Genomic DNA, 22292 nt, shown 5'->3' with positions numbered 1-22292 from the left:
TAACTAGTTACACATCAGACACCAATAAAGTGATCGCTGTTATGTTAGTACAGCTTGTGGCCGAAATCAAATGAGTGGAGAGCTGGGGGCGGGGCTTACCCTCAATCTGCCAGTAACTACTAGTAACAGCTGTTCTTGCTAAGCTGAATTCATCCTTCGATTAAAGAATTGTTTAAATTTGTATAGGAACAAATGAAATAATGAACAATAACTTAACAACATCAAGAAGAAAGGTGGGGGTCAGAAGTGCATTTTAACACCAGGAGGAGAGACATGGAACATCCACGTGCTGGGGAGGTCTCACCAATGCTAATCCTTTTTCTAATTTACAAAGGTAATCAGTAATTACTATGTGCATGAGAATGAAGTCTAATCTAAAGAATGTGCATTTTACAAAATTGGTCCATTCATTTTAACACTACACAAAATATATATAGAAATATGCCCTTCATATGAATCCTCAACCAAAACCTTACTTCCGTTTCGATGATCTCCATCAACCTCCGGACTGTTGTGTCTATGAGGGTCTTGTTATTTCTTGGCGAAGCACCACAAGCAGCTTGCACCATCATGGCCATGCCAGCTGCTCTGCGAGTAATGGACGTATTGGCTCCTCCTTTTAGATTATTCAAAATGTCTTCGACCTGGAAGTGTACAATACTGTATATGTAAGTTTCTATAATATTTCTATACAGATATTCCTTACATAGTACAATCGAACCTTCAACAGCCGCAGGATAATGTAGAAATTTACTTAAGTACTGTATTAACCCTTTTACCCCCAGGCTATTTGGAAATTTCCAACCCTTAACCCCCAGGGGGTTATTTTTTTCACAGCACATTTTGCAGTATATTTTTTAAAATTGCTCTAACAGCCTTAATTTTTGTCATAGAGAGGTCAGGTTGGTCTCATTCTCTTGGAAAATGCCTGAATTTTCTAAAAAAATATAAAAAATATGAAAAAAAAAAAATTTATAGCATTTTTTTGCAAGGACGTACCGGTACGTCCATGGGGGTAAAGGGATGGCTTTTGTCAAACGTACCAGTACGTCCTTTGGGGGTAAAAGGGTTAAGAATGAGTCTGGTTTATATAATTTTTTTTATATAACAATGTTGCCAAAGAAATCAGGGTTGCATATTCTTTGACCCATAAAACTTTAATCATATACCTCGTCAAGTTTCTGACTTGATAATTGTGAAGATTAACTAAACAGCAAAGAATAAATGCAGGAAAATCATCATCAGACCAACTGACGCAATGGCGAGGAAAATTGGAAAATAAATTTCTGTGAATAATGTTTTGAAGGGTAGAAAATTCACACTACTAAAGAAATATACAATAATGTCAGTTAATTTAAGAATCTTAAAAATTTCTGAAACGAAAGCCCATTACTCCTATACAGTGATACCTCGATAGTCGAACGACTCTAAATTCGAACAAATCGGAGTTCAACCAAAAAATTTGAGTAATTTTTACTGCGGTGTTCGAACAAAAAATCGGAGCTCAAACACAGCCGAACGCGTGGCCGAGTGAGATGAGTCGCCATCTCGGCTACTCTCGCCTGGTCGGGTAGCATCATTTCAAGATAGATCGTCAGTCCGACAACATGTGTTGAGAATTTATTGTGATTTAGTGCGTTTTATTGTCTTTTTTAGCCGATAATAATGGGCCCCAAGAAAGTTAGTGATAAGGGGAAGGATAAGAGGAAAACAGTGAGAACAACAATCGAGTTGAAGAAGGAAATTATTGCGAAATACGAGAATGGTGTACGAGTGTCTGATCTAGCCTTACAGTATGGCATGGCGAAGTTGACCATTTCGACCTTTTTGAAAAATAAGGAAGTGATAAAGAAAGCTAATGTTGCACAGGGAGTGACAGCAATTAGTAAGCAAAGGCCACAAGTAATTGAGGAAATGGAAAAGTTGCTCCTTATATTTATTAAAGAAAAGCAGTTGGCCAGCCACTTCATGGAAGGGGACTCTCCTTCCAAGCAGTAACCTCCCCCTTCCATCCTCTCCACATCCATTCCTGTATACCATCGAACCGCTGCTCAAAGGTACAGTAAATGGTTTAAAATTGTTTTATAGGATTTTCCGACCAATTTCGTACGCATTCAAATAATTATTGTTGTTTGGGTACATGTTTTATTAATATTTTGGGCATTTTGGAATGCATAGGAACGTATAAAAATAAATACCATTATTTCTTATGGGAAAAAAGGTTTCGGTACTCGAACAAATCGATGGTCGAACACTGATCCCGGTCGAGTACCGAAGTATTACTGTAACTTTATCTTGTTGAGTGATAATAGTAGTACCTGCAGTACAGGTAGTGAGGTGCAGTCTATTTTGACAACTTGGACCATAACTCCTAATAAATCAAGAGAATCAATGTAAATTACAGAAATACTATACCTGTCTGTATATCAAGTGGCCATATTTAGAGTATGGACGAAGGAGCAACACACACAACTGACTGTAACATGTCCTAGCAGCTTCCATGGCCCCTTTGTGGCGCGTACCAGTCAACACACGGACGATGATCGAGCGCAGTATCATCTCAATCTGGTGTTCAGTAAGCAGCTCCATCCATCGTGATGCGCATTCACTTGATACCAAGCAGCACACCTATTGGATAATTCCTCCATTAACTAAAAGGTCTAGGATTTAGGCTAAAAATAAATCCTAACGAGTAGGAATACTACATCTATACATCACAATATAAAATATAAGTCCAATTAACCCTTTTACCCCCAGGCTATTGTGAATTTTCCAACCCTTAACCCCCAGGGGTATTTTTTTTCAAGCACATTTTGCAGTATATATTTTTTAAATTGCTCTAACAGCCTTAATTTCCGTCATAGAGAGGTCAGGTTGGTCTCATTCTCTTGGAAAATGCCTGAAGTTTCTCAAAAAAAAATTATCAAAAATATGCAAAAAAAAAAATGTAAATAGAAGTAAGGACGTACCGGTACGTCCATGGGGGTAAAGGGATGAGTTTTGTGAAAAGTACCAGTACGTCCTTTGGGGGTAAAAGGGTTAAGGGTAAAGCAATAATAATAAAAAATGTTCTTTCAAAGCAATACTGCCAATATTACAATCATCGTAGAGTACATCAGTTGTGGTTCCACCACACAGTGAGGTACCTCTTCTTTCTTAGGTAAGACAGATATACATACAGGCAGACCTTAACACATGCGGGTTTGACATTTGCATATTTGGTTATTCGTACAAAAGCCATATAATTCTATAAAGAAAAAGGGCAATGGCTCACTATACAGTATTGTGGTTCACCTGCTGTATTTACTATTGATTTTAATGGCATATCAAAGTTTAGGGGGTTTCATTTCTGTTGCCGATGCACTATAACTCTGTCTTTAACTTTACATTCCTTGTGGAAATGATTGACTTTAATTTGCCAATTCTTTAGGTAGTGCTTTGTGCAATTTAGTTTACCTTTTCATAAACCAAAAACCTATTATCGGTCATACTGTATTCTACTTACCGTCCTTTGTAACAACTACAGTAACTGTTTAGCATCATATTAAAGTTGAACTGCAAGCAAAACACAGCTGTTGTTATCCAAATCAGTTGTTCATAATAAAACAGCTGTTATGTTGTTCGGTTGCTTATGGCCATATGCATTACTAAAGATACTTATACCATTCTCTTTTGCTATTATTGAACTAGAAGTTGGGATAAAGATGTGGAGTAAAGAAGCTCATTTACGATAATTTAGTCTCGAAAAGGAATTTACAAGGATGAAAATTGGGGTTCACATAATATGCAAGATCCCAAGTTACACAAGTAAATACAGTATTACAGTATTGTAATTTATTACCTTTTAGGCCCAAAGAGGAATATCAAAAGAGCAATTGTAAAAATTAAAAAATTAAAATTAAAACATGAAAAGTATAAAACTTATTTGCTCTCAGAAACCTGCAATATAAAGAGAAGACCACAATATAGATTTACATATATCTATAAATCAGCAATGTACTGAGCGAGCGATAGGTGAACCACGATATAGCGAGGGATTACTATAATGGATTTTGTCCTTCTTTCTGGTGTTATTTAACTATGAACGGTTTCCTTTATTTGGCGTTATATAAATCACAAATTTTTAAGTAATTTGTATTTTTCCTAACATACTTACCTCGAACTACTTTCTTAGGAGTTACTGGGAACTCTTCCCATCCGACCAGAATTTTGTGTAGTTTACCCTATTCCCGTTTTCTATGGGGTCAACCTCAGGCGGAGTGATACGCGCCCTGAGGCGACCCGGGGTCAGAGAGATGCTTGCTCAGGTCGTGCTCCTCAGTAAGTTTCTGGGCGCGACGTGATCATCATCTCGTCGCGCTCTCCTCTCCCAGTGCAACCCTTTGTGTTCCCGACCCTTTGTGTATACCACGCGGTAACCACGTGTTTATACTAGCATCTAACTCCTGAAGTGTCAGTATTTTTTAGCTATACATTTAAGAGTATGCATAATTTTTTTCTTTACTTCAAATAAACATCAAAGCTTGAAGAAATTACAGTAGCTCTGAAAAGTAGAGTAACAACCTCCCTTGTGTATATATAAAAGATATGGTCTGACATTAAATACAAGATTACCATTTGACAATGATGTTTCTAAAAGTAGAGTTACTACCCAAGAAATCAAGTCTAATATGAGTAAAATTATTCACAGTGAAAATAACTTTTTCAATTTGATTTTCTAAGAATATTTTACATAAAGGGCTGGCTATAAGTCCATCTAAACTTTTATATTACGTATCACCATCATCATCATCTCCTCCTATGCCTATTGACACAAGGGGCCTCAGTTAGATTTTGCCAGTCGTCTCGATCTTGGAGCTTTTAAATCAATACTTCTGCAATCATCATTTCCCACTTCACGCTTCATGGACCTCAGCCATATAAAGTATACAAACAAAAATAATGATATGCATTGTATGACCTTTATTTTTTTTTAATTTAAAGTAATGTTTATCAAAATTCTTACTTTCATAACTTGCCAACAACATGCTAAGACTAAGGCATGATCACTCGAGATGGCCGTTTCCGATTCGTAAGTCTCGTCAGCATCCTCGCCAAGTGAATCGGACAAACTCTCAAGTGCTGCCGCTTCTGTTTCCTCACTAGCTTCACTAGCTTCTGGTAGCTTTCCTTCAAGGCTAGTTTTGCATTTCTTGATCATCATCTCAATGGATTCTCCCATCTCCGCAAAAGAGGGAGCAACGGCTGAAAGTATTAGGAAGATGTAATACTACAGAACATTTCAGTTTCCCCTCTGTTACCCTAATATCTTTACTGTGACCTGTCCATCAGAGAACATCTCGTAACTTAATAAATGAAGCTCCAGAATAAATTTTAAATTCTTTTACACTCTACAAATTTTCTCAAGAACTATGTCGTAATTAAGACAGCTTTACTAAATTATTCTCAATAACTTCATTATAAAAGATGTGGAATAGCAATTAAAAAAACAACCAAGTAGAAGTGTTAAGGCATAAATTGATAATAAAGGCAATTCAGTACATTCAACTATCCAATGATGGATGGAGATAAAAATCTGTTGAGTATATTGTGCTTAAAACAATATATTTAGAATATTTCAAAATTAAATTGAAATATTAATTGAAGTTTCTTCTCAAGAGCCTATCCTTTTAAATAACTGTAATTAATTGTATGCACGATTTAAATTACTGACTGCAATGGCTAGGATTAGACCAGCTTCACATGTAACATATATTGACTTATTTATAAGGATACAGAACTGTAGCATACTGATTGGACCCTTACCCGACCCATTCTTGGACGACATGGCTAACACAGAGAGCATAAACTCGACCATTTCCACCATAAGTTCAAGCAATTGTTTCAAGGGCTTTTGTAAATCTGCAGCCGGCTCTGAAACGCTGCTGTTTTTCTCGCATAAACACCGTCCTAAGGCCTGAAATAGTCGAGAAATTTGTTCCATGAAATAACTAGGTATTTAATCTGGTATTCAGATGATCGGAAAAACATAATCAGTTAATCCCAGTCATGACACTTTACGGTATTGTACCACACAGACACGTACCAATAAGCTTCCGTGAATGGGAGCTTCTCTCGCGGCTGTCAACATGTTACTCTGGGCTCCTCTAAACTGAGTTTCAACTTGGTCATACAAGAAGGTAAGCAAGTTTCCAGGTTCTTCAAAATCACCATATTCCTGAAATGGGAAATATATCATTAATAAAAAAAAATCAACCCTTATATAAAAACTAATAATGACACAATATTTCAAACATTAAACAAAAGCAATACAAAATGATCAGGTAAAAAATGAAAACACACCTGTAGAATGGAAGGAATATTTTGGTCACTGTGAATCAACATGATTTTGAGAATGCTTGCTCCACTCTCCACATTGCTTGACTTGGAAGAGTTACACAAAGACAGGCCAAGAGGTAACCACTTCCGAACTACCTCTTCATGTGGTCTTGCCCTAAAATATTCCAAAATTTCAAGGATCTTTTCAACGTTATCTCTGATGTCATCCATTTCATCGAGAGAACACAAGAGAAGCAACTCAAACGTCCAAGGTAGAGTGAAATCAACAACACTCTTTGATTCGTCACTCGTGTTTTGCAGGATAGTTTTCGAAAATGAATTCACAAATGAGCAAACAGGCATGAATCTTCTACTCACTTTATACTCTGCTCCATTATGCCTTTCATAAAATGCCAGTAAAGTTTCCTTATACAGTTCTAGAGATAATATCCTACGCTGATAGTTACTACCCGGTAGTAAGTTTGAGTGTATCATTGTCAAAAACCATATGAGCAGCTCTCCATTGACATATAAAGTAGAAGTGGTACAGAGATTCTTAAAATTAAGGTCTACAAATTCTTCAGTGATCCGGACATTTTTATACGGAGGGGATTTAAGGACAGTGACGCACGAATCTCTCAATCGCACAATCAAATATTTGTAACCGGAGATCACATTCTGTCTAAAGGGGGCAGAATCTATGTTCATGTTCAAAGTGAAGAAATCCTTCAACAGCTCCGATTCCATTTGGGTGACTGGCTGCGAGGACTTCTTTGTACGACAAAGAAAAGTCAAGGCTTCGCTTCTGACCATTTCATCGGCGTGACTGATGGTGTAACGGATAGCCGTCAGAAATGGGACCGATTCTACATCACAATAGTTTTTTGCTTTCTTCTTTACGCCTAAACAGTATGGGTCATCATCTTCCTCTTTTAAAATGCTGAACTTCATGTTCTCATCGATATCCACGCTACCATAGACTCTTGCAACTTTAAGAACTGCCATCCTGGCAAGCCAGCCTTCGGCAGATAACTGAATACATTTATCAAGCAAAGTGTTATGGATATATGGATATCTTTGGACAGTAGGCGGCAACCATAAAGTAAGGGCATTTTGCCTCACAACCCTGCAACACAAAAATGACTTCAATAATATTTCTATTTTTTATCATGAAAGAGCAGTACATTTAAAGATTACTATTATATACATTATGCTGAACTTTATTATAGTTGTGTACTTTGTAGATCTTACACAATCAGTGGAGTCTAAATCAAATTACTAAAGAAAATGATAATTAAATCTATGAATAAATTATTCAAGTGAATCTTGCAAGTTAGTCATTATGCTTTAAAAATCAAAGCCACCAGCTTCAATGGTTAAAGCATAACTACAAGTAAGAATTTAAGTAATATATTTTATTATGAAAATTATGTTTTTATATTTTATTGAAATTTGTATTTTTCCTAACCATATAAACATGGGTCCTAAAATAGGTGTATGACCTTCAGCAAAGCTGGAACTTCGATTGAAATTTAACGAGGTACTTATAAATACCAATGCGAGGGGGGGGGGGAGCCTGGGGGAAACCTCAGGCACCTGAAAGTAAGCAAGACTAACGGTTTTGACTTTTAGGTCTAGGACTTGCGGGGTGTTTGAGGCAGGACATGTAACTTTATGAACTTACAAATATGACAAATTCGGAGATAATTTGTATTTTTCCTAACCATACAAACCTTAGCTATTTACATAGGGTTTACTTTCGGCGTAGCTGAAATTGACGAGCCATTACATTTTAACGAGGGATTACTACCCCCACGATAGTTAGCAGGGGTAGGGGAGGGGTACCTTGCTACCCCTCCCCCCTCACACACCGGTGAAATGTCTCACTTCACTTAGAGGTAGGACTTGTCTTGGGGGACAGGGCTGGCGGGCAAATATGTGTAAATAGCTAAGATTTGTATGGTTAGGAAAAATACAAATTATCTCCGAATTTGTCATTTGTTCCGTAACCGAAATACAAACCACGCTATTTACATAGGGTGACTTACCCCTTAGGAAGGGTGGAAAGTCCCCAGCCTTACTGGCTTTGGCTTACCCGGGGACTCAGAATCCGAGTGAGCCGCACTCGAGAAAAGGAGTCCCTGCACCTCACAAGTTCCTTGCTCTGCAAGGAACCTGTGGCCTACATAAGCTTGTGTGTGAAGGAATAAAGTGTGACTCGTCCTAGGCAGTTGACCTGGAGTTCTTAGACGGAACTCTAGGTTAGAACGTTCCCAATACCACCTCGTCAGGGTATGGGGGACGCGACAGTATTATCTTAATACTCGGAACACAAGGAAGCATGGTTTACCTGCAGAGGTTTGAGGTCAGCTATGCAGAGACCAGGATGCTGCTTTCCCCAGGAGAGGGGAGGATGAAGAAAGAAGTAAGGGCCAGACATACTTTTCTTCCATTCATGCAGTTTAAAACCCGGTAACAATGCCCTCAACCTTCTGCTACCTGTCCAAAAGGGAGCCTGAGGTTGGACCAGCTATTGTGTAGCCACCACAGGGCGATAGAAACGTATCGATACTCCTGTGGGTCACGTCCTGCAGGAAGTGGGCTGCGAAGGTCGCCAGACGCTTCCAGACTCGAGCTTGTAGCACCTGCGTCACAGAGTAGTCCCTCTTGAAGGCCAGGGACGTTGCGATGTATCTGACTACGTGGCTGTAGGGCGACGTGACGGGAGAGGGTCTGGATTCAGGTCGAGATGAATGCCCTTGAATCCGGGCTGAAAAGGCATACTTGGTGACCTTCCCCTGCGTCCTTCCTGTGCTCCCAAACTGGGCTTGCACGTGAGGACGAACTGCAGCTGTTCTTAAAGATAACCCCTCCGGTTCCTCACTGGCAAGTAGGAGAAGGTCTGGGTCATCTGTTACAGAATGGGGACTCGAAATCTTGAAGGAGTCGAACCGAAGGTCCGGGACTCCAAGATTCTGAGTCTAGTAACCAACTCAGGAACGAACCTGAATGTTACCTCCCCCTATCCTCTTGAAAGGGCGGAGTCGTACGAGAGACCATGAAGATTGCTTACACGCTTGGCCGAGGCCAGAGCGAGCCGGAGCATCGTCTTCCAAGACGAGCGACGATTAGAGGCCTGACGTAATGGTTCGCAAGAAGATCTCTTAAGGGCCTTAAGAGCCCGAACCATGTCCCATGGAGGAGGACTCACTCCGACTGGGGGCAGGTAAGTTCGTAGCTTCGCATGAGCGAAGAAAGATCCCACAGGGAGGAAATGTCTATGCCCTTTCAGCCTGAAGGCCAGGGTAAGGCTGAGCGATAGGCTTCACTGCCGAGAGCGAAATTCGAATTTCCTCCCGCCAATAACCAATAACTCCGTTATTGCTGGAGTAGAGGCATCAAGGGGAGAGGTACCTCTCCCATGACACCAACCACAGAAGACTCTCCACTTCGCCTGGTAGACCCCTGCGGATGACTTTTGCAGGAGATGCGACCTCCGCTCCACGACTGTTGCGGGGTGCCTCTTTGCGAGGAGGTGTCGTATAGTCTCCAGGCGTGAAGCCGAAGCGATGCTACGGCTTTTGAAAGATGTTGCAGTGTGGTTGTTTGAGTAACCTGTGTCGTGGAAGAAGCTCTCCCGGGAGTTCCGCCAGGGGATGCAGAAGGTCCGGAAACCGTTCTGCGTAAAGTTGCAGCGGAGCTCTCAGGGTCATCGATAGGTTGATCGAGAATCTGGTCTCGTTGAGCCCCCTTCTCCACAGACACAATGGTGGGAAGACGTAGGCGTCGATGCTGTCCCACCGTTATAGGAAGGAATCTTGCCAAAGAGTCTTGGGGTCTGAGACTGGGGGGTAGTACAGCGGCAGCTCGAAGTTCCAGGCTGTCGTGAGCAGGTCCCCCAGGTCAGGACTTTGCTGGTTACTAGAGGCCAAAGACCCCCAGGTACTCTCTATCTGTGAGTCTCTGCTCAGATTGTCGGAGAGAACATTCCTCTGCCCGGAATGAGCGAGCCGATAGAGGTATTGAGTGGACTTCGGTTCATCTCAGTATCTCTACTGCAAGATGCGAATGTATGAAAATGTACCTCCCTGCTAGTCGAAACACGTCAGAACCGTGGAGTTGTCGCTCACAGAGCGACTCGGCAGGATCTGTTGGATCTGTTGAAGGGCCAGACTAAGGCCTTTAATCCTAGCTGATTGAAGTGGAGGTACCCTTCAGGTCCTGACCATAGGCCTGAACCAGAACATGCCCCCCCACCCCCCTTTTTTTGACGAGTCCGAGAACAGCATCAAATGCGGAGGAAGGATGAGAAGATCCACTCCCTTGCAAGAGGTTTCCGTAGGTCAACCCCCATTGCAGGTCTAATCGTTCCGCTGGTCCCATAGGGACCAGAAAGTCTGGTTAATCGTTGCTTTGATTCCACCGGAACTTGGGCCGCCTAACAGGGAACCTATCCTGAGGCGACCGTTCGGAACCTAGACGGGTCAAGGAGGAAAGGAGACCTAGGAACCGTAACCAAGATAGGGCTGAAAGCTCTCCTTGTCTGAGGAAAGGTTCTGCGACTCTCCTCAGCCTTGCCACAGACAACTGATGGGAAGGCTTGGAGAAGGAGTCAATATCATGGCTAGATAACCCAGATGTTGAGGTAGAAGCAGAGAAGGCTTCTCGCAAATTACCATGATCCCTAGATCTTGATATAGTCCCGGAAGCTTGTCTCGGTGTCAAAGAAGGTCGATTCCGAGACTACCGGAGTTAGCCAGTCCTCCAGAAAGCGAAGGAGGCAGAAGCCTGCTCCTGAGTGGCCATGAGGATATCAGGGCGAGTCCTCTGGTGAAAACCTGCGATGCTGTGGCGGGATCGAAACACAGCATCTTGAACTGGTACATCTGTTGTCTAGGCTGAATTCCAAGTGCTTCCTGGAAGACGGATGGAATGGGACCTGGAAGTACCCGTCCTTCCGATCCAGGGCATATGGAGTCTTGTGGTCTCGCTACAAGCCTCATCGATTCTGCTGTTCCACGCTGAAGGAAGTTTGTTCGACAACCTTGATCAGAGCTGAATGGTCGATGACGGAGACTCCCGTCTCAGATGCTTTCCTTACAAGAAAGGATCGACTGAAGAAGCTGGGGGGGGGGGGAGCCGTCAACGACCCTTTGGAGGGCATACTTCTAGAGCATGGCCCCTTCTGTCTGAAGGGCTAACCCCTTGCCGATCCCATGGCATAGAAGCTCAGCGACACTGGATTCGCTGTCAGTGGAGGTAGAGATGTTAAGAGCGAGGCGCGATATCCTTGGCTGATCACGTAGATCGTGCAGGAATCGGCACTGGGACGCTGCTATCTGAAGGAGTAACCTTAGGCATCTCCCCAGCGGGAAACCTGCAGGGGGGTTGCCAATCCTAGAGTTTGCGAACTCAGCCGCTCCCTTTAAGATTATTGCCTCCCCGGGAGGACTTCCCGTCCTACCTGTCCCTGACAGGAGGGGGCTGCTATGTACACCTTGTCTTAGCTGCCAGGGCCGGTTCTGATGACCTAGGCTGACGAGGCTGTATGATGAGGCATCGGAGGCTTGCAGGGTCTGGAGGTAAGCGCCTTTTGGAGGAGTGAATCGAGATTCGACTTCCTCCACACACACCAGCTGTCCAATTCCCCGTCCATGGGCTCAAACAAGCTCTTCCCAAGGATGGAAGAGTGTCTGAGTTTGCCGACATCCACGGATGGGACTTCCGAGAGGAAGCCCTTGATCACTGCATCTAGATGCTACAACATCGAGTTTGTCCGCATGTTCGAAACTTGGCGACGGAACGCAATGGTGCTTGTGCCCGAGAAAAGAACAGTTCCCAAGATCTTCCTGGAGCTTCCTTGTACAAATCCTCGGGTCACAATCGGAGAGGGAAATGCCTGGTAAGCCCCTTCCACGGAATGGTGAAGAGGAAGAGCTAGAACAGTCCCCCCCTGCCGGGCGGAGAATTTCTCGAAAGAAAACTCCCTGGTAAGCCCCTTCCACAGAATGGTGGAGAGTAAGAGCTAAACCAGGTTCTGAAAAGAAGGAGAAGAATGTTGCTCAGACCTCCCTGAAAATTCTTCCTGCTCTTGCACGTGCCATGCTCCGCGTTTACGGGGTGAAGATCGTGGTCTGGAAGTACGCGCTCCAGAAGACTCGCCAGGTTGCCCGTGTTGCGAAAACCCGACGGGAATCGCGGTCGAAATCGCCCTGGCGCTCGCGCGATGGTAAATCGTTGGTTCGCGAGAGGGCGAACGTAGGTGCGCCCATGCGCGGGCGCGAGACCGCACAGTCGAAAGTGCGCGAGGGAGCGCAGGTGGAGGCGAGCGCGGTTGGAAGGGTGAGCGCTGGCGGTCGGAATCCGATGGAGCGTAGGCGAGCGAAGGCGCGATGGCAAGTGATGGCTCACTGGCGGGAACCACGCTGGCGCTCGCGCGATGGAAACCGTTGGTTCGCGCGCGGGCAAACGGGTGCGCATGTGCGCGGGCGCGTGGGCATGGGTGAGCGGCCGCGCGTCCGCGCGGTTGAGAGCAGGCGGCCGGGAGACCGATGGTGCGTAGGCGGGCGATGGCGCGTCTTGGCGGGTGAAGGCGCGTTGGCAAACGATGGCGCGGTGGCGCGTTCAAAACGCTTGCGCGCAGGCGAAGAATCGCGCGAGCGCGTAGGAGATCGCTGGCGCGTAAGAGACTAGAGAAGATCGTCGGCGAGGAGGCGAAGGAAATCTTCTTGCCTGCGCCCAGATCTGGTAGATCGTGGGCGTGAGGGCGAACGTTGGCGCGCATCGCGCACGTCACGCGCATTTGCGCACATCAGGAGGCGCGCAGGAGCATCAGGAAGGGGAGCGCCGATGCGCGCTGGCAAGCAGGCGATCGTGGGCGTTCAGGAAACCCTTGCCGCCCATGGCGCGTAGCAGGAAAGGGCGCGCAGATGTGCGCTGGCGAGCTGAAGAGAGCTGGCGCACAGAAGGTCTGAAGCACAGGTGAGCGCTGGCGCTCAGGAAGAAGATCTACAGCGAGACTCAGCTACCGGAGATCGTGGTCCACAGCAGGCGAGCGCTAGAGCGCTACTGCACGCCAGCAAGCAGGAGATCGCAGGCGCGCAGGTAAAACCTGGCACTAAAGGGACTTACCCACACTGTGGAATAAGCCCCTTAGCCCCGAAGAGACCGGTGCCCGTTGTAAATGGGGTGCGTTGGCGCCCACTGCGCATCTGCGTCCAGGAACGGAGATGAAGACTAGAGGGTCTGGCAGGAGTAGAGCAGCTGCAATGGTTGGTACTCGTCGAGGAGGGTCCTCTGCGGAGAACGTCTAATGAAGATGAAGACGACCTCGGACAGGTGCAACACCCTCCGACCTCCGAAGAGGAGTCTCTGATCGTGAACTCCCCCGAAGGGAAGAGTCACTGGCAGGAGAGACCGTTGGCATCAGCTGTCCCCGAAGGGAACTGAGCCCTCAGCAACAACAGCAGGAGGAGTCCTCCGAAGAGGAGTCTCTGTGGTGAACTCCCCCCCGGGGGAGAAGCACTCGCAGGAGAGACCGTAGGGCTCGCTGCCCCCCGAAGGGGACTGAGCCTTCAGCAACAACAGCAGACGGAGTCCTCCGAAGAGGAGTCTCTGTGGTGAACTCCCCCCCAAGGGGAGAAGCACTCGCAGGAGAGATCGTAGGGCTCAGCTGCCCCCCAAAGGGGACTGAGCCTTCAGCAACAACAGCAGACGGAGTCCTCCGAAGAGGAGTCTCTGTGGTGAACTCCCCCCCAGGGGAGAAGCACTCGCAGGAGAGACCGTAGGGCTCAGCTGCCCCCCGAAGGGGACTGAGCCTTCAGCAACAACAGCAGAAGGAGTCCTCCGAAGAGGAGTCTCTATGAGTGTCCTCCCTCGCGAACGAGAGAGGAACACTTCGTAGAAGAGACAGGTCAGTAAGTGACCTAAAAGAGCAATCCTCTGAAGAGGGGCTCCTGTAGTTGCTCAGCCCCTTGAGCGTAGCTGAAGGTGCGACCGCTCAGCACCAAGAGCATAGTCGCACGAATTCCATGGCCCGAGCTTGCAACCGCTCAGCCCCTTGAGCAAGGTTACAAAATCGGTTGCTCAGCACCAAGAGCATAACCGCCGGAGGACCAGGAACAAAATTAAGGTAAGAGAAGTTCCCCCGAAGGGAAAAAACTCAAGCCTGGACAGGGAATCTTCCCTCGGAAGGGAAGTTACCCACCCAAGGAGGCGAGCCTCCTGAGAGTTCTAAGATGAACTGAAGAGCTGTCAGTCGTCACGGGAGCACTCCCAGAAGAAGGAGACACGCCCCTGATGAAGTTCTATAGGGGAGGCAGCAACAGCAGACTCCCCAGGCCCCAACAAGACAGCTCGCTTCGTTGTCACATTATACAAACGAAAACTAGATCGTTAACTGTGAATAAATAAAAAGTAATTAGTTAACATTCATTCCCCCGGGAAGACTCCGAAGAGGAATCCCGAGGGAAAAGAACACAAGAATTACACAATAGGCATGTGCCCTCAACTCCACTTACACTCACGTGGAAGGAGAGCTGTAACAAACACAGAATTATAACCATTATAATTATGTAATTCAAATATGAATGTTCACTAAAGTAAGAACGAAAAACCCCGAAAGGAAGCGTTCTACAAAAACTGAAAAGTTAACAAATACAATTAGATTCATAAAAATAATTGAGATAAAAAGTACGGCGTAGCAACCCCATTCGACACGGGAAGGAAGCTACCCAGAACGTAGTAAAGGTAAAACATAGTAAAGGGTGAACGACCTCAAGAGATTGGGGGAAGGGCCTTGGTATATGTATGTATGTACCAAGGTCAAAACAAGAAGTTTAATCGTTCTTTAAAACTTATGAAAAATAATTTAATGGTGCAGAAGTTATATGACAATCAAAAGATAAGTTTACATTAAAAGGACAACTATCTCAACTTCGGAGTTCTTTCCAAGTGACACTTCTACGCTGAATGGCCTCCCAGTCCTCAGTGCTTTCTACCGTGAGGAGATAATTTCTTACAAACCAGGAATTAATCTCACCTGTCCGTGCTATGAAGAGCCTTCACTAAAACATCGAGGAAGTGTTCACTCCAAACATCCGGCGTCACATCCTTCACAATAAGCTTATACACATTAGCACCTGGTGGGGCCAAGTAATTAACCTTGAGTGACTTGTAAAGACCCTCAGGTATGGCTGGATATTTTTCAAGAATCTGGAACAGATCAAAAGCATTGAAACTAAAAACACTTCTTCATTTTGGTTGTTGGTTCTTTGTAAATGAAGTACAGTACTTTGATAAAAATCTTTATAGGATATTAGACTCTTTAACATACAAAATTTACAACAAACAACAGTGAAGATTTATGTTGGGCGGCAATGCAATAAAGTTTGAAGCTACATGTACTTTTAAATGATTAATGTCTCTAATCTTAATTACAGACGCTCAACTTAGATTGAGCTTATGTTTTGATGAACCCATCGAGAGATTAAAATGTTGCAATTTGGGTATAACTACGATAAACAGCTAATAGAAATAGGTAGATAAAAAAAGTTCCAAGTATCAAACATGGAACATTCTAAGCGACCACCTTTCTCAATTCATGATCTACAATATACATTTCAATTTCCGCTCACAATTTTAGACCCGGCAAATAACACGGCCAGACTCAGGGGAGGATACGTGCTCTTCAGGTTCCAGGCATCAACCGAGACGAGGTTGGCTACCATTTGCAAGGCGAGCTCTTGGGAACGGCCGGGAGCTTCCTCCTCGTGCAGTTGGAAAAGCTCAATCATGGCGCTGTGCACTAAATCTGGTACACCTGTTAAATGTAAAGGAAAAAAAAATTATGGAATAGCAATGACTAAGTAACCTCCTCTACTTCAGAAATGAAATGTCTAAGTACTGTACCCTCCTCTACCTCATGTAAACCATTGAATAAGTACAGTGATGCCTCAGCATACGAAAGTAATCCGTTCAGGATACGGTTTCATATGCTGATTTTTTCGTATCCTGAGTCGCGTTTTACATGTAAATAGCCTAATCCGTTCCAAGCCTTACGAAAAGAAACCTTTTCTTTCATAAACACGCTAAACTGTAGTAATAAACATGCAATGCAGCCATTTCTATCATTCAATAATTAACCCACCCGTTAAAAACAGCCTAATCCATTCCAGAAACCACCATGAGATTATTCAATAATGTAGTTACAGTGAACCCTCGTTTATCGCGGTAGATAGGTTCCAGACGCGGGCGCGATAGGTGAAAATCCGCGAAGTAGTGACATCATATTTACCTATTTATTTAACATGTATATTCGGACTTTTAAAACCTTCCCTTGTACGTAGTACTGTTAACAAACCACCCTTTAATGTACAGAACACTTAATGCATGTACTACAGCACCCTAAACTAAAACAGGCACAAATATTAAAGGCGATTTTATATCATGCGTTTCCTAAACACCTAAAAAGCACGATAAAAAATGGCAACCAATGTTTTGTTTACGTTCATCTCTGATTATAATGAAGAAACAAACTCATTTAGTGTACAGTACACATATATGTATAGGTTAGTTTTTGCATCGATTATATTGATTATACAGTACTGTACTGTATGTTGATTTGTTTATTATCAATGTTTTAGTTTACGTATTTTTCTTAGGACTTCCAAATGAAATGTTTTTCTTTATGACGCCGCCTGAAACGACGGCGTGTACGCTCAGTAAACAACCACGCTCAGAACAAACAAGGCATTTAACGCGCATGATGATAGTGATAAATAATGATACAGTACATACAGTATTTACAGTAAAAGCATTTACAAAATATGTTACCTTACAAATATAAATTATACAGTATTGTACGTAGCAAAGCAGGAAAACAATTTACGAGAGACAGAGAGAGAGAGAGAGAGAGAGAGAGAGAGAGAGAGAGAGAGAGAGAGAGAGAGAGAGAGAGAGATTGTTTTACGTACGTAAATGTAAATTTTAAACAAAAAAAATATGATAGGTTACAACATGTAGACTTTTAAAACCTTCCCTTTAACTTAATGCATACAGTACGTACATTACTAAACTATAAAACAGGCAGTAAGAATATTAAAGTAAAAAATAAAGATTGTTACTGTACTCACCACGAAAGAAGTTGAAGAAAAACTTGAATGGTGATGGCGATGAATTTGCTGCACAGTAGAAATGATGATGATGAAGCTGATGATGTGTTCTACTGTGCAGTCAATGATAGTATTTTACGTCTCTTCAGACGGAGGTGTCTTTTCCTGGGACACCTCTTCAACTTCTTCAATTTCTTCCGAAGGCGTACTAGCAGGAGGAACTGGCTCTTTTTTGCGAGGCTGGAAAAACATTGTGATCGGAAGTTGCTGCCGCTGCTTCTTTTTTCGCTCTAAGAGCATCCTGTAGGGAGTCATGATGTCATCGACCTTGTTGGAGAATTGCATAGACCGAACCATATCCTCGTCCCACTCTTGTAACATTTCTTTCGCCTCCTTGATATGGTTGCAGAACTTGGCAAGCCGTTCTAATGTTAAGCCCGTTTCTTCGACATTTTCTTGGGTCTCTTCCTGGGTATCACTCTCTTCCTCACTTGCCGATTTCGTCAGGTCTTCGAGGTCTGCGTCAGTTAGGGGCTGGGAATGGCAGTCCAACAACTCGTCGACGTCTTCAGTCGTCATGTCGAAAAACCCGTCACCTCCAATTATGGCAGCCAACTGCACAGATTTCCGTATTGCAGAGTGTTGGATTTCCGACGGAGTAAATCCCTTGTCGTCGTAAACAATATCGGGCCACAACTTCTTCCAGCCCGCATTCATGGTTGCAGGTTTCATCTCTTGAAGTGCTTCCTGAATATTCTGCAGGCACGTGGCTATGGTGTACTGCCGCCAGTACGCCTTCAAGTTGAAATCTTCATCCTCGTCATCTTGGGCAGCATCCACACACGCAACGAGGTCCGCCAAGGTATTCTTCGTGTAGAGGGCCTTGAACGCCCTGATAACCCCCTGGTCCATCGGTTGAATTAATGACGTGGTGTTGGGTGGCAGGAACTCAACCTGAATGCCCTCATGCGACAGGTCAGTTGCGTGTCCACCAGCGTTATCCATAAGGAGAAGGATCTTGAATGGCAAGCCCTTCTCTAAGAGATATTTACTGACTTGCGGGATAAAACACTGGTGGAACCAGTTGGAGGTCAGCATCTTCATAATCCATGCTTTTTGATTATGCATCCAGTACACGGGAAGGAGATTCTTATTTTTATTTTTCAAAGCGCGAGGATTTTTCGACTTATAAATAAGCCCCGGCTTTAACAAAAATCCAGCAGCATTGCCACACATCACGAGGGTAACGCGATCCTTGAATGCCTTAAAGCCAGAGGCTTTGGCTTCCTCTTTGAACAGGAAGGTTCGCGACGGCATTCTCTTCCAAAACAAGCCAGTCTCATCCATATTTAAGACTTGTTCCGGCTTGTATCCACCTTCGGCGATAATATTCTTGAACGTCTGGTTCACGTAAGTTTCAGCAGCGGCAGTGTCAGCGGAAGCAGACTCCCCATGCAGGGAAACGCTTTTCAGGGCGAAGCGTTTCTGAAACTTCGCGAACCATCCTTTGCTTGCGGAAAAACGTTTCTGAGGCTGGGAATCAGTGGATGTCCCTGGTTGAGGATCATCTGCATCATCATCATCTTCAGCATGGTTGCCGTCGTCGTCTTTAGGTTCCTTTGCAGCAAAATTCTCATATAAACTCAAAGCCTTTGTTTGGATGGTGTTCGTATCCAACGCTATGTTCTTCTTCCGGCAGTCGGCAATCCACACAGCTAAAGCACCTTCCATGCGTACGATCGTTTTATTACGCGTTGTAACGACTCGCTTCGCTGATCTGCTAAAGGTGATTGCAGCCGTCTTTCTAATGTTCGCCTCGTCCTTTTTGATATAGCGAACGGTGGATTCGTTGATGCCAAAATGGCGGCCGGCGGCCGCGTAACTTCTACCATCTTTTAATATGTCGAGAAGCGTAACCTTCTCAGCTATCGTCATCATCCTTCGGTGGCGTTTAGGCTCGCTACCAGCCTTAAGAGAAGCAGAACTCTTGGGAGCCATTACAGTAGGATTTACGTACAGTACTGTAACAAAAAGTTCAACTTAAAAAGGTCGCACACAGCACAGATTAAACTTCACAAACTTAAGAACGTCTACTCAGCGATACGCGGTAACAGAGAGTGAACGATCCAGCCCCGCGAGAACTTTGATGCTGCGGGTAGAAGATGCGGGCAGAACACCAATCACAGGCTAGATAACAAAACTTGAGTTCTGATTCGTCATCTATCAGCGCTTGAACCAATCACAACCCGTCTTACAGTACTATGATGCGTTGGTTACCTACTCATAGAAGATGCCCCGCGCATACTGAACGTACGTAGATTAAGTACAATACCGTAATACAGTGATACCTCGGTAGTCGAACGACTCTATACTCGAACAATTCGGAGTTCGACCAAAATTTTCGAGAAATTTTTGCTGCGGTGCTCGACCAAAAATTCGGTACTCGACCAGCCGAACACGTGACGACCGCATGGGCTTTGTGATGATCGCGCCATCTCGGCCACTCTCGCTTGTTCGGGAAGCATCAGTTCTCTCGAGAGCGTCACTCAGACAACGCGCGATCAGCATTCGTTGTGATTTAGTGATTTTCAGTGCTTTTAATTGCTTTTTTAGCTTTCATAATGAGTCCCAAGAAAGTAATGAGTGTTAAGGGGAAGGAGAAGAGGAAAACAGTGCGAACAACGATCGAGTTGAAGAAGGAAATTATAGCGAAATATGAGAATGGTGTACGAGTGTCCGATTTAGCGGTAGAATACGGAATGGCGAAGTCGACCATTTCTACGTTTTTAAAGCATAAAGAAATGATTAAGAAGGCGAATGTTGCAACGGGAGTTACGGCGGTAACTAAGCAAAGGCCACAAGTGATTGAGGAGATGGAAAAGTTGCTTTTAATATTTATTAAAGAAAAACAGTTGGCCGGGGAAAGTGTTAGTGAAGCGTTCATTTGTGAAAAAGCGTTGCATATCTATGAAGAATTAGTGAAGAAAAGTCCGAGTACCAGTGAAAGTGATTCATTTACATTTAAAGCGAGCAGGGGTTGGTTTGAAAAGTTTCGTAATAGAACAGGTATTCATCGTGTTACTAGGCATGGGGAGGCAGCTAGTTCGGATCAAATTGCAGCCGATAAATACGTGGGGGAATTCGATCGGTACATAAATGAACAAAATTTGATCGCACAACAAGTCTTTAATTGTGATGAGACTGGGTTATTTTGGAAGAAAATGCCAGCCAATACGTACATTACCAAGGACGAGACGAAGATGCCAGGTCACAAGCCAATGAAAGATAGGCTAACATTGTTGCTGTGTGCAAATGCAAGTGGCGATTGCAAGATCAAACCCTTGTTAGTGTACCACTCGGACAACCCCCGGGTGTTCAAACGAAATAATATTTGTAAAAGTGCACTACCAGTTATGTGGCGCTCGAACACTAAATCTTGGGTCACAAGACAATTCTTTACTGAGTGGATAAACGAAGTGTTTGCCCCCCAGGTTAAGGCTTACCTCATTGAAAAGAGCTTGCCAATGAAATGTCTTCTGGTTATGGACAATGCTCCTGCACATCCTCCAGGTCTCGAGGATGACTTGAAAGAAGAATACAGCTTTATCAAAATCAAATTCTTGCCCCCCAATACTACTCCCATACTCCAGCCCATGGACCAACAGGTCATTTCAAACTTCAAAAAACTCTATACCAAGGCCCTTTTCAGAAAGTGTTTTGAAGTGACCAGTGACACGAAGTTGACCCTAAAGGAATTCTGGAAGGAACACTTCAGCATCCTCAACTCTGTTAACATGATTGACCAAGCTTGGCGAGGTGTGACCTATAGGACATTGAACTCTGCCTGGCGTAAGCTGTGGCCATCATGTGTCACAGAGAGGGAGTTTGAAGGTTTCCAACCAGAGGCGGGTCCAAGCACTGCTACCCCTGTAATTTCTGATGACACTGATGTCGTTGAGGAAATTGTTGTCATGGGCAGGAGTTTGGGGCTTGAGGTCGACAAGGATGATATTGATGAGCTTGTAGAAAGCCATTCTACCGAGTTGACTGTGGAGGAATTGTTGCACCTGCAACAACAACAGCAGCAGGATCTGATTGTGGAGCAGGAATCTTCAGAAGAGGATGAGGTAAGGGAGGATGTTCCAAGTTCTCTCATCAATGAAATTTGTTCCAAGTGGGCAGATGTGCAGGCTTTTGCTGAAAAATACCACCCAGAAATTGCAGTAGCAAACCGGGCAGTGCATATGTTTAATGATAGTGTCATGTATCATTTTCGAAGAATACTGCAGAGGAGGAAGAAACAATTAACAATAGACCAGTTTTTCACAAAAGAAAAGAAAGCTGCTACATCAAAGCCTGTTTCTCCTCCAAAGAAGAGACAAAGAAGAGAAGAAACCCCTGAAATAGATCTGCCCACCCTTTCATTGGAGAGAGAAACAACTCCTGAAGGAGAACTACCCCGCCACATCATGGAAGGGGACTCTCCTTCCAAGCAGTAACCTCCCCCTTCCATCCTCTCCACATCCATCCCTGTATGCCATCGAACCGCTGCTCAAAGGTATGTTCACTACAGTACAGAAAATGGTTTAAAATTGTTTTATTTTAGTACAGTAAATGGTTTAAAATTGTTTTATAGGATTTTCTGACCAATTTCATACACATTTAGATAATTATTGTTGTTTAGGTACACGTTTTATTAATATTTTGGGCCTGTTCGAGTGCTTGGGAACGGAATAGAATATATACCATTATTTCTTATGGGGAAAAAAAATTCGGTACTCGAACAAATCGGAGGTCGAACACGGATCTCGAACGGATTATGGTCGAGTACCGAGGTATCACTGTAATAATAAATAATGATAA

The 22292-nt window shown here is 44.1% G+C and overlaps 2 protein-coding genes across 2 annotated transcripts in view; both read right to left on the bottom strand.

The window, feature by feature from the left end:
- The window catches only part of LOC137625345 (uncharacterized), a 544968-nt gene that overhangs the window by 479382 nt on the left and 43294 nt on the right, over nucleotides 1-22292 (bottom strand). The gene's annotated exons all lie outside the window — the stretch shown is intronic.
- LOC137625338 (tRNA (32-2'-O)-methyltransferase regulator THADA-like) overlaps nucleotides 1-22292 on the bottom strand; it is a 51434-nt gene that overhangs the window by 20920 nt on the left and 8222 nt on the right. Inside the window, exons 7-14 of the mRNA XM_068356179.1 lie at nucleotides 15954-16138; nucleotides 15359-15531; nucleotides 6343-7444; nucleotides 6086-6217; nucleotides 5806-5956; nucleotides 5006-5244; nucleotides 2416-2628; nucleotides 477-644 (exon numbers count right to left, since the gene is read on the bottom strand). Coding sequence (XP_068212280.1) covers nucleotides 477-644; nucleotides 2416-2628; nucleotides 5006-5244; nucleotides 5806-5956; nucleotides 6086-6217; nucleotides 6343-7444; nucleotides 15359-15531; nucleotides 15954-16138 — 2363 coding nt within the window. The remainder of the gene's footprint in view (nucleotides 1-476; nucleotides 645-2415; nucleotides 2629-5005; nucleotides 5245-5805; nucleotides 5957-6085; nucleotides 6218-6342; nucleotides 7445-15358; nucleotides 15532-15953; nucleotides 16139-22292) is intronic.

The sequence above is a fragment of the Palaemon carinicauda genome, chromosome 32 (genome assembly GCF_036898095.1).
Source record: "Palaemon carinicauda isolate YSFRI2023 chromosome 32, ASM3689809v2, whole genome shotgun sequence".
Taxonomy (NCBI): Eukaryota; Metazoa; Arthropoda; class Malacostraca; order Decapoda; family Palaemonidae; genus Palaemon; species Palaemon carinicauda.
Note: the sequence above shows the minus strand (reverse complement) of the source record. Positions and strands in the feature narration are given on the sequence as shown.